Genomic DNA, 15750 nt, shown 5'->3' on the forward strand with positions numbered 1-15750 from the left:
TGAGACCCCTCCTCCTCATTGCGTTGTCCTGTCTGTCTTTCCTGAGCTGTGCTGACTCCATCGACACTGCCCCTCCTCCTTCTGTCCTCCTTGCCAGTTTCTCTTACACAGCTCTCCTTCCTTCGACCAGTGACAGTCCCCTATCTTGTGTGCCCCTGAGTGGTAACCAGCTGCATGCTCCTGAGCTCAGTCCCCCTCTTGGCAGCGCTTGGTTCCACTCCCCCCACAGAAGCTCATGGTACGCCCATTCCTATTGCTGATCTCTGCGGAATCTGTGATAGGATCTCTCCTATTACCGATTCTGGCAGAATCCGCCATACCCCTTCTTGTATCACCAATCTCGGTGTGGTCCTTAGTACCATCTTCCCTCGAGCCGATCCTGGGCTTGTAGTACTATCCTCCTTCCTGCCAATCTCGATGAGATCTGTCATAGAGTTGGTACTATTACCGATCTCAGTGAATTCTGCTTCAAATCCCATGATCTGCCCGATCCCTTGATTCCTGCACTCCCTTCATATGAGCTTGACGGATCCTCTAGCTTCTGCGCATCCCCCCCCGCGACAGGTAGCTCAGGGCAGCAGACCCGACATCACCTTTGCTGTTGGCAGGTGTGCTTGGTTCATTGTGAACCCATCAGGCAAACACCTCATGGCTGCAAAACATATCCTGAGATACCTCAAAGGAACTATACAGGTGAGTCTCTCAGCAACAGGACCTGTTGGCAGACAGATACTCACTGGGTGGGCCAACAGTGACTGGGCCAGTTCATGCAAGTGTAGAAGGTCAATGTCAGGATATGTCTTCACCATCGATGGCCTCATATGTAGCTGGTCATCACACCTGCAGCCAACAGTGGCCAACAGTTCCATAGAAGCTGAATATGTAGTGCTAGCAGGGGCTGCTAGAGAATTGCTATGGGCCTCTATGTTCTTGTGCAAGCTGGAACAACCCATGCAAAAGGCTGCCAGAATCAATGTGAGTGCTGGGACATCAGTCCTTCACTCTTGTGATGGCAAGCTCAGTTTCAATCAAGACATACCAGTCTTACACAGTGACTCTTCTGGTGCCCACACCATTGCAAGCAATCCTCAACACTTCAAGAGGATGAAACACATTGACATCACTCACTTCTTCCTATGAGATGAGATTGCAAGTTGGTGGCTCATGATCACTCCTGTCCAGAGCAGTGAGAACTTAGCCAATGTTATGACCAAACTGCTTGCAGCACCAACACTTCTACATCTTCGACACTTGCTTGGATTGACAACACTAGAAGGACATACTGGATCAAGAGGGGGCGCTGAGGGAAAGAATCCAATTTGATGATACATGCTGATGTAAAATGTAATTGGGACATGGAGGAGAAGATCCACACAATGATCAGGTACAACACAGTCCCACTTGTTGTCAAGCTGGATCATGAAGTAGGGATGCTACCACATTTTGGCCTGTACCACACCTTTGTATATATATCTAGTGGGGAGCTTGAGGCTCTTGCCACTTTGATTCCCTTAGTCAATTTAGTATATGTTTCTGCCTTAAAGAGTAGTGACATTATACTTAGACTATCCCCTATTGCCTGTATTGGGACACAAATGACATCTAATTTTCTCATATATATCTCACAGAGAGCACTAGGCTCTCGCCACATTCCCTTGTTGGAAACTGGAGTCGTTTTGGTCCTGATACTGGCAATCGGGGAGAGTCTAAGTACAATGTCACTGCTGCTAAAAGACAGAAACATATATACTCAATTGACTGAACAAACATGGCGAGAGCCTAGCACTCCCTGCTCGATATATATACAAAAGTGTGGCACATGCTGAATGTGGGAGTCTCTATAGTTAATGACCCAGCCTGACAACAAGCAGGACTTGGTTGTACCCGATCCTTAACAGGATCGGTTAACCCCGATCTTCGATCTCGTCATCTTTGCGTCACCTCTTAGCGTCGTCACTGGATCGTAATCTTCAACATCCCTTAGTCAATTGAGTATATTTGTTCTGTCTATAAACTAGCAGCGACATCGTACTTAGACTCTCCCCGATCGCCAGTATCGGGACCGAAACGACTTCAGTTTCAAACATCCTTCTGTATCTCAAGTCGGCTCATCCTCTTGTTGTCGAAGTTTTGTATGTTTTCATTTGTGGGACGCTTTGAGCTCCATACTATCAGCGAGAAGTGTAGGGACGCGTGCGACGGTCGCGACTTTGCTCGGAGAACGGTTCGAAAGGAAGCGCGCACTTTACGCGGCACGCGCAGGACGCGTTAAAGCAATTTACACGTCGAGCATGTTTTTGTGCGTTGCGCGAAAGAGAGCGAAAAGACGACGCAAAGTGGCACAAAGATCAACTTGTCGAGGCGAATGAGCAGAGAGACAGGGACAACGCCAAAGATGTGTGCGCGCGCACAACGAACAACACCTCCGAGCCTTGACAGAGAGCTGCGTCCAAGACTTGCTTTTGCCTTCCTTCTCACCACAACGTTCTCCTCTCCATCGCTCCTGACCTCCTTCGTGCTGATCTTACTCCTACGAATTATACCACAACTCTCTCATTAGACGCTGCTTCATCTCATCTGCATCGAGTAAAGGGTCTGAGCACCCAGCCGATACCCAAACCAAGCCCTAGGCTCCATCCACACATCCATAGATCAGGACAAGGATGTCGTCATCGTCCGCAATGCCCTCCTCCCCCTTGGGCAGGATCGGCGGCCAAACCCGAAGCACAGACCAAGACCGTCTCGACCCTCTCGCTCTCGGTCGTTCGAACAACACTTCGGGCGTCAGCGCCAGCGCTCGCCGAGCCTTCACTCCCGGCACATCAGAAGCAGGCTCCCTCAACCTCGAACGTCAACTTCGAGGTCAATACGAAGATAGCACCGTCAACGGCGACTCCTCCCGCCCTGTGGACGAAGACGCTACCCCTCGTAGACCTCGTCCTCGTGCTGCTGTCGACACACAAGACATCCCTCCTGTTGTCGATGAAGTCGGTGAACGTGTGCGTGAAGGTTTTGCACAGTTCCTCGAGAGCTTTGTCGACCAACCTCTTTCCGGCTCTCCCGATCCCAACGGCGAGAAAGTACAGGACCCACTCTACATCGACCAGATCTACGCACTGCGCGACTACAACCGTACTACACTCTTCGTTGACTTCAGCCACATCCTTCGCCATGACGAGGTTTTGGCACGTGCCATCAGCGATCAGTACTACCGTTTTGTGCCTTACCTCCGCCGTGCGCTGCTCGACTTGGTCAACACATACGTGCCCAACTATCTCTACCTCAACGCACACGTGGCTGCTACTGCCTCGTCTGGTCTCATCCACCGTGACTTTAGCGTCTCTTTCTACAACCTTGGTCTTGTCTCGGGTATTCGTGACTTGCGAACGGATCGAGTAGGCAAGCTCGTTTCGATCAGCGGTACAGTGACGAGGACAAGCGAGGTCAGGCCGGAGTTGCTGTACGGTGCATTCACCTGCACGTCTTGCACAACAACGGTGCGAGATGTAGAGCAGCAGTTCAAGTATACCGAGCCTGTCATGTGCCGCAACCCTGTCTGTCAGAACAGAAGGGAGTGGCAACTCAATGTCGATCAGAGTCGATTCTGCGATTGGCAAAAGGTGCGCATTCAAGAGAACGCCAACGAGATCCCTACTGGTAGCATGCCTCGCAGTCTCGATGTCGTTCTGCGATCGGAGATCGTGGAGCGTGCCAAGGCTGGTGACAAGTGCGTGTTCACGGGTACTTTCATTGTTGTTCCTGATGTGTCGCAGCTCGGTGTGCCCGGTGTTAATGCTCAGATCCAGAGGGAGGCTCAGGGTGGTCGACCTGCAGAGGGAGTCAACGCGCAGGGTGTTTCCGGTCTCAAGAGTCTCGGTGTGCGTGACTTGACGTACAAAACCGCCTTCCTCGCATGTATGGTGCAAAGCGCCGATGCTAGGGGAGGAAACGATATCCGAGCCGAGTTCACCGACGACAACGAAGATCCCGAAACCCTCATGGACTCGCTCACCGAAGCTGAGAGGGACGAACTGGAAGCCATGGTCATGTCGGAAGACATTTACAGTCGTCTCGTCCAGTCCATCGCTCCCACCGTCTACGGTCACGATATCGTCAAGAAGGGTATCTTACTTCAACTCATGGGTGGTGTCCACAAATCCACAAAGGAAGGCATGCGTTTGCGTGGCGATATCAACATCTGCATCGTTGGTGATCCTTCCACGAGCAAATCGCAGTTCCTCAAGTACGTCTGTGGCTTCATGCCTCGTGCTGTCTACACTTCGGGCAAGGCATCTTCCGCCGCTGGTCTCACCGCAGCCGTCGTCAGGGATGAGGAGACTGGCGAGTTCACCATCGAAGCTGGAGCGCTCATGTTGGCAGATAATGGTATCTGTGCTATTGACGAGTTCGACAAGATGGACGTCTCTGACCAAGTGGCTATCCACGAAGCCATGGAACAGCAGACGATCTCCATCGCCAAAGCCGGCATCCAAGCTACACTCAACGCTCGCACTTCCATCCTTGCAGCCGCTAACCCAGTCGGTGGACGATACAACCGCAAGCAAACCCTTCGAGCCAATGTGGCAATGTCTGCACCTATCATGTCTCGTTTTGATCTCTTCTTTGTCGTTCTGGATGAATGCAACGAGTCGGTGGATATGAACATTGCACAGCACATTGTCAACGTTCATCGTTTCCGCGATGCTGCAATCGACCCGGAATTCAGCACGGAAGCGATTCAGCGATACATTCGATACGCCAGAACGTTCCAGCCCAAGCTCACCCCCGAAGCGAGCGACGTGCTGGTGGACAAATACCGTCAGTTGCGACAGGACGATTCTGGTCCAGGCAAGAACTCGTACCGCATCACCGTCCGTCAACTTGAAAGTATGATCCGTCTTTGCGAAGCCATTGCGCGTGCCAACTGTCGACACGAGATCACACCGGCTTTCGTTCGCGAAGCCTACTCGTTGTTGCGTCAATCCATCATCCACGTCGAAAAGGACGATATCGATTTCGACGAGGAAGAAGAGCAAGAGCAGCTACGTGCTCAAAAGCAGGCATCTCAACCTGCTACCGCTCAACCTTCCTCCTCGCTCGGTGCAATGGATGAAGACTCCATGGATCCCAACAATGAATCCCTCGGCGACGCCCGTGCTTCCTCCTCTGCTGCAGGTGCAACTGCAGACCCATCGAGTTCGGCAGCATCGAAGCGTAAAATCCGCATCACCTTCGACCGATACATGGAGATCGCCAACCTCGTTATTCTTCGTGTCAACGAAGTCGAACGTGCCACCATGCGAGGTATCCCCAAATCCGAATTGGTGGATTGGTACCTCCTCCAGCGCGAAAACGAGATCGAAACTGTCGACCAGTTCGAAGAGGAGACAGAACTCATCAAGAAGGTGCTAACCAAGTTGGTCAAGGACTCGATGCTGTTAGAGTTAAGAGAACAGATCGATGAGGATGGAAACCCGATGAGCAGTGTTGATGGTTCAGGATCGAGTGCAGGTGATCCTATTCTGATGGTTCATCCTCAGGTCGATATTGATAGTATTGGTGCTGCTAGCTCTGCGTAGGCTTGGGTTTTGTGATACAGTTTGGTTCGGCTTTGTACTTTTAGGGGATTCTATAGCTTTGTTGTGACCCAATATTTGGTTCTGCTTTGACTCTTTGCGACTTTGTGTGACCTTGGTTGTCAAGCAGACCTAAAGGACGAAAGAGCTCCGTGTGAGCTGGACGCTATGTCTCACGTCAGCCTTCGTCTAAGAAAGGAATTGGGTTCAGTTGAAGAGTCACCGGGATAACCAATATGCGAGAGAAGCGAGTAACCAACAGACCAATCCTCTGCATGCATACTAAATTGAGTGGCGACCAATCAGGAGAAGCATATGAAAGGAAAATGCCAAGATACTACAAAGTGGGCATGACTCGAAGGAGAACAACAAGCCATCTCATAAACAGGATGAAGGTATATATATACACAACCCTGTAGCAATAGCACACAATAAATCTCAAGCATTACATCTATGACACACTAGTACGAAAGAGCTAGAACATGGCTTGGATGAGGAGGTGCATGGTATAGCTTCAACTGATTAAGAGTCTGAAACCTCTACCAAAGCAAACCATGGTAGACAACACCGACCCTCAAGCTGGGGCCAGCAAAGCTGCCAAGAGGTCTAAAAGAACCAAGAAGGTGACAATTGTCTGGCAGACACAAATAGCAAACGATGACAATGAGATCGATGATGACCCCAAAGACGAATTGGATGATGATGATGACAGCAAATGATACAGCTTCCATACGTTAAGTAAACTCCTCGAACCGGTGCTGAAGCTCACCACCCAGAACTACTACAGCTGGAATGCACATGTAAAGTCTTTCCTCTGATTGGTACCATATGCTATGGAACACCTCAAAGGAACATTTGATGCAAACCATCCCAGATGGAGTTGCTCATTCGATGATGCATTAACAAATGCCCTATGAGGGACCATCAACACCATGGGAGAATACAATGTAAACTATCTTCTTTTGGACATAATAAGAGAGTACCTCACATTTCATCAAGTCTGGAGCAAGATAGAAGCAAGGTTAGGTGACGACACCACCAGAACCTCTTGCTGGCTCACTCTGATCACTCAGCTGGGTGATATCAAGATGTTCAACTCTGACATTTGGAAACTCATACAGGAAATCAGGACCATCCAGGCCAAAGGAAGCATCCTGGGAAGACCATTTGCAGATGATACTCTCTTCTCTGCTCTCCAGAAATGCATGATTTGCCACCCAATGTTCAGGGAGATGGTTGCCACCATCCACCAACTCAACTTTGAAGCACTGGCCACAGCACTTAGCATATGTCAATTGGCATTAGAGAGCATTCCCACCCAGAAGCTCAATCCCCAGCAAGGTCATGCTAGGACAGCAGGCAATGGTGACCAGGACGAATTGGCCCACGAAACTGATGACAATGATGACAACAAAACTGCCAAGACTGGATACAGATGCTGAAGAATCTGGTGTTTTGTGTGCAGGCAAATCAGTCATGGTGCAGGCAAATGCGATGCCACCATCACCATTCCCAAAGATTCACCACTCACCAACTCCAAATAGGATGCTTGGTGCTCCCTCACCCCAAGTTGGAAGAAGAACCCAGAAGAAACAACCCATTGGATACTGGATTCAGGAGCTAGCTTTCACATGACCAATGACTATAGCACACTCATAAACCCAAGAACCTGCCGAAAACGCATCTACATGGCTGGAAAGGAGGTTCTGGATGCAAGTGCTATAGGAGATCTCTACATATCAACTGCACATGGAGAAACACTACTCCAGAACATCTTGTATGTTAAGAATCTCAATGTGAATCTATTGTCAACCAACTCATTAACAGACAAGGGAGCATGAGTGACTTTGGACCATGCCAGTGGACAGATACACATGGCAAATGGAACCTCATTCAAAGTTTCAAAGAACAGTGAGTGCAGCTTGCTAGAGTTACAAAGTGAGGCATGGAAGGAAAACACAATGACCACATCAGCACAGCTGCTCAATGATGTTGATGAAGAGTTTGAACCAATCACAAAGAGGACCACCATTTCCATACAACAACTTTGGCATGAGCACCTTGGACATCCAGGAAGAGATAAGGTTAAGTCTATTATAAAGAAGATGGGAAGCACCACCCAAATGGATATGGACCCAGATACAGCTCTGACATGTGAGCAGTGTATACAGTCCAAAAGTACAGCTGCAAGAATGAAACAAGGCAGTGGCAAGAGAGCCGCTGCACCCCTCAACCTCGTGCATATAGATCTGATCATCGATGCATTGCATGTGACTGAACACACCTGCTTATTGGTGCTCATCGATGATCATAGCAAATATGTTTATGCACAACCATTATTGCGAAAGAGCCAAGCTTTCACAGAGCTCAGGAGAATCATCTTGTTCCTTGAGACACAGACCAACAGGAGCCTAAAAGCAATTCGATCAGACCAAGGAACAGAGTGGAGGAGCAACAAAGCTCTTGAATGGACACAGGACAAAGGAATAGAGTGGCAAACAACAGTGGGATACAATAGCAAACAAAATGGCAGGGTGGAGTGAATGAACAGAAGCTTGAGTGAGAAGATGTGTACTTTACTGGTACAACGTGGACTACCAAAGACTTTTTGGCCATATGCAATCAGGGCAGCAGCATTCAAGATAAACCTTACTCCAAACACTGACAATGAGCTCCCATATGAGATGATGTTCAACAAATCACCCAAATGACTCATGCAACTTCTCTGTGTCTTTGGATGTCTCACTTGGGTAAACATCCCAAAGGTAAAGTGAAACAACAAGAACTTGGACCAACAAGCAGTGGCAGCTATATTCATAGGATACAGCCTGGAACAGAAAGGTTGGCTATTTTATAGTCCAGACTATTGACCAAGTATATTCTGGAGTAACTTGGCAAAGTTCATGGAATCCAAATGCTGGTCGGACCAGACTGAGTGGAAACTGATAAAAGTTCAATTGCCACAAACAATGACAAATGAAGAAGATGCTGAAAACTTGGGTTATTCAGAAGTGAACCTATTTGATGAAATGGACCAGGAACCACAAAATGAGTACATGGACATGGAAACAACTATGAACACAAACAAAGGCCAAGACCTTGAAGGGTGGACAAATGGCGAGTCCTTCAGACTTGCAGCCACAGACAACAAAGGTGAAGGAAACCTAAACCCAACCATCTGAGAGGCAATGGCAGGGCCAGACAAAAGGCTGTGGGAGGAGGCAATGCAAAAAGAGCTGGAGGGTTTAGAGGCTATGGGCACATGGGAAGTGACAGATCTCCCAATTGGCATGAATACTGTCAACACCAAATGGGTACTCAAAGTGAAAATGGACACAAACTTGGTGCCCACAAAGTTCAAAGCAAGACTCATTGCAAGGGGATTCACTCAGAGAAAAGGTGTCAACTATACCAAAATCTTTGCACCAGTGGTGCTGATTCAATCAATCAGAGGAGTGTTGGCTGTGGCAGCCATGCAAGATTGGGAGGTAGATTCAATTGACGTCAAACAAGCATACCTCAACTCAAACTTACAGCACGACATGTACCTGAAGCCACCAGTTGGAACAAAGACACCACCGGGAAAGGTTCTCAAGCTAATAAAGGGATTATATGGTTTAAAACAGTCAGGGCGAGAGTGGAACACCGAGATGGACTCACACCTTCAGAGAATGGGTTTTCATTGTATGCCAAGCACACCTTGCTTGTATGCAAGAGGAACTGGAGACAACATCACAGTCATCACAGTGTATGTCGATGACATGATGATAGCTTCACCAAGTCGCAAAGAAGTGGATCGCACCAAGAAGGAGATCATGAATAAGTGGGGAACAGAAGATAATGGGAAGATCAAAGAGTTTATTGGAATCAAAATCATGAGAGACAGGACCCAGAAGAGCATATCTCTTGACCTAATGGCATATATTAAATCAATGGTAAGCAGATGGTTACAGAAGGAGACTGAGAAATCCTGGATCCCGATGCAAAGCATAACTGCAAGCGCTGGAGGAGAGAGATGTTCACCATCATGAAGCAAAGAATACCAGGAGTTAGTAGGACAGCTCTTATGGGTATCCAACACAGTGTGACCAGATATCTCATTCACAGTAGGAGTTTTAGTGTGACACATGACAACTCCAGTCAAAGGAGCATGGCATGCAGTGACCCACACTCTAAAGTACCTAAATCAAACAAGTGAATATCATCTCCAACTAGGAAAGAGAGCAAATATGGAGAAGGAGACATTAACAACATATACTGATGCAAATTGGGCATCAGACCCCACGAATGGTTGGAGGAGTACATCGGGAGCAATCACATATCTATATGGGAGCCTGGTGAGTTGGTGATCTCATGTGCAAAAATGCGTGGCCCTGTCAGCTGTAGAAGCAGAGTTTATTGCCACATTGGAAGCAGCACAGGAGGTGCTGTTCTTTTCATATCTGCTGTGAGACCTGGGTATCAATAACATCAGACCAATGCCCCACACTGACAGCCAAGGATGTATACAGGTGAGTAAGGACCCAGCCAAACACTGGAAGCTTAAACACATCGACATGCATTATTACTTTGTCAGGGAACACGTGCAGGAGGGAGACATTCTGATCGAACATGTCAGAACGGCAAACAACTTGGTGGACATTCTCACAAAGCCATTGAAAGGAGGAGAGACCACACATCTAGCTCAAGCAATGGGTTTGGTCATGCCAGCAAGGGGGGGAGTTGAAGAGTCACTGGGATAACCAATATGCGAGAGAAGCGAGTAACTGACAGACTGATCCTCTGCATGCATACTAAATTGAGTGGCAACCAATCAGGAGAAGCATATGAAAGGAAAATGCTGAGATACTACAAAGTGGGCATGACTCGAAGGAGAACAACAAGCCATCTCATAAACAGGATGAAGGTATATATATACACAACCCTGTAGCAATAGCACACAATAAATCTCAAGCATTACATCTATGACACACTAGTATGAAAGAGCTAGAATGTGGCTCGGACGAGGAGGTGCACGGTATAGCTTCAACTGGTTCCTTTCGTGTTTCTTCAAACCCTGCTTGCTGATTTTTTGGCTCACGTGGGGCCCCTGCATTTCAGACCAAGAGTGGAGGAGAAGCCAGAGAATTTTCCGGCAGATCAGCAGTGCGCACCCTGACTTATCGAAAGAAGTGGCGAATTGCAGCTGAGCTTCAGACTATCATACTCCATCTCTCCATCCTCTCGATAGACTTTAGTTTGCGGTCAGCGTTTGGGCTCAACTCTGGAGGAGGACGGCATCCAATCCCCTAATAGCAGGCTCAACAGCCACAACAGGTCTGCAACTAAACACTGGTCCGACTCAGCTCAATCTCTCTTGACGATAAAAGATCGAACTCGTACAAATACGAGTTGCAGTCCAGATCGTATTGATAGCAACCCATACCCAACACACAGCATACACATTCACTGCACAGGGAGCGTAGACCGACACAGATACAACGCTACGCTCTAGACCAGCTGGACATCCGTCGGCTCCACAGCTTCGCCAACAATGACAGACGCCAGCTACCAGCTGCTCCCGAGCCGGGAGAGCGAAGAGACCTGCCTTTCCGAGCTCGAATCCAAGCCTGGCTTTGATAAAAACGCACTCCCGCTTCCAGTAAGCAGCGACTCCTCGGACAGTCCGGAAAGACCGAAACGAAGCAGCCCATGCTTGATCTTCAAAGCGCTTCTCTGCATCGTCCTTCTCTCCACCACCCTTTTCGCTGCATGCTGTGCCTACCGAAGTGGCATCGATGCAGCCATCCGAACAAATCGACCATGGAGAACGCATCGTCCCACCGTCACTTCCATCTCTTCCGCTTCTTCTGATACGAACATCGTCTTTGGTCTCGGCTTAGGCGATGTCACCGGCCCTATCGTAGAGGTCAATATGATGGGCTACGCTTCGCTTCCTCAAACCAACACTGGACTGCACATTCGTCTTCGTTCCCGTGCCTTCATCGTTGGAAGTCAAGATGCTGGATCAGCCTCTTTCCGACCTCGTCTCTCATCTCGGTTCACAGCATTGCTTCCAACTGCGGACGGTGATGCGAAAAGGTGGTTGTTCATCAACTCGGATATCTGTATGGGTGATTCTGCGCTTCGCAGAGCCGTGGTTGAGAGGTTGAGGGAGCAGTACCCCGGTATTTACGGCGAGCGAAATGTTGCGTTTGTGGGCACGCACTCGCATGCAGGACCAGGTGGGTTTATGCAAGCTCTTCTCCCCACGCTCACGTCCAAAGGTGTCATTTTGCAGAACTTTGATGCAATTGTGGATGGCACCGTAAAAGCTGCTGTTCGTGCGCATGAAGATTACTCATCCCGACAGCAGAGGCTAGCTGAGGGTAAGGGGAGTACACGTCTCAGCTATGGCAAGACGAGGTTGGAGGATGCACACATTCAGCGTAGTAGGTACGCGTACGAACAGAATCCACAGGAGGAGAGGGATTTGTACAATGATGAAGATCAAGATCACGAATTCGGACTGCTCAAGTTCGAGGATATTGTCGCGGAGGGAGATGCGGAAGCGAGAGCAGCAGGTTTCCTCTCGTGGTATGCGGTGCACGGAACCTCGTTGTACGAGAACAACACTCTCACTTCGGGTGACAACAAGGGTTTGGCTGCGTTGTTGTACGAATCTGCGCAAGAACCGGAAAAGCTTCCGGGTCAGAATGCGTTTGTTGCTGGTTTCTCACAGGCCTTGGTCGGTGATACTTCTCCAAATACGAAGGGCGCTTGGTGTGATGATGGATCGGTTTGCGAGTACAAGCATTCGACTTGCGACAACGGTAAAGGGAAGGAGAGGGTGCAAACCTGTCATGGTCGAGGTCCGGCGTGGGGGAATGACGAGTACATCCCTACCAGCCCAACTGGTGGATATGATTGGGCGAGTAACGAGATTATTGCGAGGAAACAGGTCGATGCTGCACGATCGATCATGGAGCGCTCTACCTCTTCGCCTTCCTCTGATGGGGAGTACGACAAGATGACCGCACTCATTGGACCGATCAAGAGCGTCAAGATGAACGTCGATATGAGCGCCTACACCGTCTATCGTCCTGACGGGTCACGTGTCAAGACTTGCCCTGCTGCTCTGGGATATGGATTTGCAGGAGGCACAACCGACGGTCCTGGAGCATTCGACTTCGTTCAGGGAAGTAACAGGACTGATCATCACAATCCATTCTGGGACGTCGTGAAGGCCTTCGTTAAGAACCCGGGCAAGGAGCAGATCGAGTGTCAGGCTCCCAAAGCGATCTTGCTTGACATTGGAGAGATTCACAAACCTTACAATTGGGGACCGTCCATTGTGGAAGTGCAGATCTTGCGCGTTGGGCAGCTGTTCATCCTCATTGTTCCCGGAGAGTTCACAACGATGGCTGGTAGGAGGTTGAAACGAACTGTTGCTGCTTCCATCAAGAAAGCTGGAGTCTTGAGCGAGGAAGAGGGCGAGCCTATCGTACAAGTTAGTGGACCAGCATCGACCTATGGCCACTACGTCACAACGGAAGAAGAATACAGCGTACAGCGTTACGAAGGCGCCTCGACCTTGTTCGGTCCACACACTCTCGCAGCCTACATCGATGTCTTCTCCCGACGTCTCGTCCCAGCGCTCAAAGAAGGAGCACGAGACCTGCCCCTCGGTCCACAACGAGACTTTGACATCCGTAAAGCATGGAAGCTCAAAACTGGTGTCGTATACGACAATCCTCCCATCGGCCACGCTTTTGGTGATGTCCTCGAACAACCCCTCCTCTCGTACCCCATCCCAAACACTTTGAACTCTTCCAAATCACACTTTGATGGCTCACCCACCACTCCAGGTGCCTCAAACATTACCGTCACTTTCGTAGGTGCAAACCCGCGCAACAACCTCAGGTTGGAAGATACATACTTTGAGGTCCAACGATACACGGATTTGGGCTTGTGGGAAGTCGAGAGAACGGATGGTCATCATTCGACAACGATGCGCTGGACAAGGACGAACGAGTTGCATGGCTCGAGTAAGGTTGAAGTCGGGTGGAATGTTGAGCCGTGGACAAGGAGTGGGTTGTATAGGATTGTTTATTACGGGGATAGGAAGACGCCTTTTACGGGTAAGATTCAGCCTTTTGCTGGTGTGTCTTCCGAGTTTTACGTCGTCTAGTTTTGGCGTGCAAGAGGTAGCGTGTGTAGATAGTGTCGATAGTCGTGAGATGCATTCATACCCAATTCGGATTGATCGATTTCGATTCCAGCGCAAACTGACTTCGGACGCTTGTGTTGAGAGCTTCTCCGTGTCTGCTTGCAACTTGAATAAGCAGACCATCACAAATCTCAGCATCTCTCTCTCTGAAAACGAACATGACATTGTAAAGTCAATGAAAGGTGTACATGTGGACACGAATGTAGCATGATGTTAGCTTAGAGAGTACCCTTCTGAGCGCTCTCGACAGCCTTAGCAGCAGCCTCGTCCAATCCGTCGAAAGCAAAGATCTTCAAGTTTGACCTCTTGATCAATTCCTTTGCCTCCTTCTCATGAGTGCCCTGCAACCTGACGACCAATGGAATGGACATATCGAGTTCCTGAGTAGCCTGGATAATACCCTCTGCGATCTTCTTGCACGAAACGATACCACCGAAAATGTTAACAAAGATACCCTTGACCTCCTTGGAGCTCAACAGCAACTCGAAAGCCTTCTTAACCGAAGCGGCGGAAGCGGTACCACCGACGTCCAAAAAGTTGGCAGGGTTACCTCCGTTGAGCTTAAGAACGTCCATGGTGGCCATGGCGAGACCGGCACCGTTGACGAGGCATCCGATGTTACCATCGAGCTTGATAAAGTTGAGACCGTACTTGGCGGCGTCGACCTCGTCAGGGTCTTCCTGGGTAGTGTCACGGAGTTGGAAAACGTCGGCTTGACGGAAGTCTGCATTTTCGTCGAAACCGAGCTTGGCGTCCATGCAGAGGACTTCACCGTCTTTGGATTCGGCGAGAGGGTTGATTTCGACTTGGGTGGCATCCTTTTCGTCGAAAAGCTTGTAGAGCTTTTGGAAAGTTTCGGCGGCCTGTTCTTCCTGCTTGACACTGGTGAAACCAAGCTTCTTTGCGATGGCAAGTGCATCTTCCTTGCTAAGACCCTTCTCAAAGTCGATAGGCGTGGTGATAATAGCTTCAGGGTTTTCGGCAGCAACCTCTTCGATCGACATACCACCTTGGTTGGAAGCAATCATAACCGGAAGTTGAGTAGCACGGTCGTTAAGCACAGCAACATAGTACTCGTGGTGTGGAGGACGAGCTTCAGCAATCATTACAGCATTGCAAAGACGACCACCAGCACCAGTCTGTTTGGTGATCAAGTGGTTACCAATCATCTTGGCAGCAAGATCACGTGCCTCCTCGGGGGTCTTGATGAGATGAACACCACCTTGAAGACCAGAGTCAAAGTGACCTTTACCACGACCACCGGCAAGTACCTGTGCCTTGATCACTATCTCCTTTCCACCGAAGGACTGAGCGGCTTTGTAGACCTCTTCGGGAGTTTTAGCAGCAAGGTACTTGGGAGTGGCGATGCCGTACTTGTTGAGAATGTCCATGGAGAGATGCTCGTGGATCGAGAGGTATCGCTTTTGGGCGGCGGCAGGGCCACCTCGGACCATGGTCCTGGCCATCGTGGCGCGAGTTCGGAGCGCGTTGAACAGCATCATGATTGGTGTTGCTGAAGGGGATGAGCGGTGGTGAGGAGAAGAGGGAGGATGTGGGAAAAGGAAGAGAAGAAAGAGAAGGGAGGCAGGAGCGATATCAGAATCGACCGACCAGTGTCTGCGACGATATCCACAGACACACACACTCGCACACCAGTTGAATTCGGTTTCGCTGTTGCTTGGTTGCTTGGTTGCTTGGTTGCTTGGTTGCTTGCTTGGCTGTTGGCGCCCGACATCCGAGCTCCTCTAAAGAAGACACAGAGAGTTACACACAGAACGCGAAACAGACTGACAGACGGACGGGCCGTTTTTTCCTGCTCACTCCAACGTAGACGGAAAGCAATTTGGCCTTCGCTCGGCTTATTCCGTCGATTTGGCTCCGATTCGCTCCCTTTTTGCACAACGTGATTCGATCACGGCTTCATAGAGCGCGAAATTCTTGCAATCTTGCAACTTAATTAAATCT

At 49.4% G+C, this 15750-nt stretch overlaps 3 protein-coding genes across 3 annotated transcripts; 2 read left to right on the forward strand and 1 right to left on the reverse strand.

The window, feature by feature from the left end:
* Positions 1 to 2663: 2663 nt before the first annotated feature.
* Positions 2664 to 5579, forward strand: UHO2_01240 (putative MCM6 - involved in replication; the record flags this gene model as incomplete). The annotated part of the gene is made up of 1 exon (XM_041553708.1): positions 2664 to 5579. The coding sequence occupies one exon, from the start codon at positions 2664 to 2666 to the stop codon at positions 5577 to 5579; it is 2916 nt and encodes a 971-aa protein (XP_041409642.1).
* Positions 5580 to 11109: 5530 nt separating this feature from the next.
* Positions 11110 to 13746, forward strand: UHO2_01241 (uncharacterized protein; the record flags this gene model as incomplete). Its single annotated transcript, XM_041553709.1, has 1 exon — positions 11110 to 13746. One exon carries the CDS (start codon positions 11110 to 11112, stop codon positions 13744 to 13746), a length of 2637 nt encoding a protein of 878 aa, XP_041409643.1.
* A 257-nt stretch (positions 13747 to 14003) lies between these two features.
* UHO2_01242 (putative beta-succinyl CoA synthetase precursor) lies at positions 14004 to 15284 on the reverse strand (the record flags this gene model as incomplete). The annotated part of the gene is made up of 1 exon (XM_041553710.1): positions 14004 to 15284. The coding sequence occupies one exon, from the start codon at positions 15282 to 15284 to the stop codon at positions 14004 to 14006; it is 1281 nt and encodes a 426-aa protein (XP_041409644.1).
* Positions 15285 to 15750: the final 466 nt, after the last annotated feature.

This window comes from Ustilago hordei, assembly GCF_900519145.1.
Source record: "Ustilago hordei strain Uho2 genome assembly, contig: UHO2_contig_02, whole genome shotgun sequence".
Taxonomy (NCBI): Eukaryota; Fungi; Basidiomycota; class Ustilaginomycetes; order Ustilaginales; family Ustilaginaceae; genus Ustilago; species Ustilago hordei.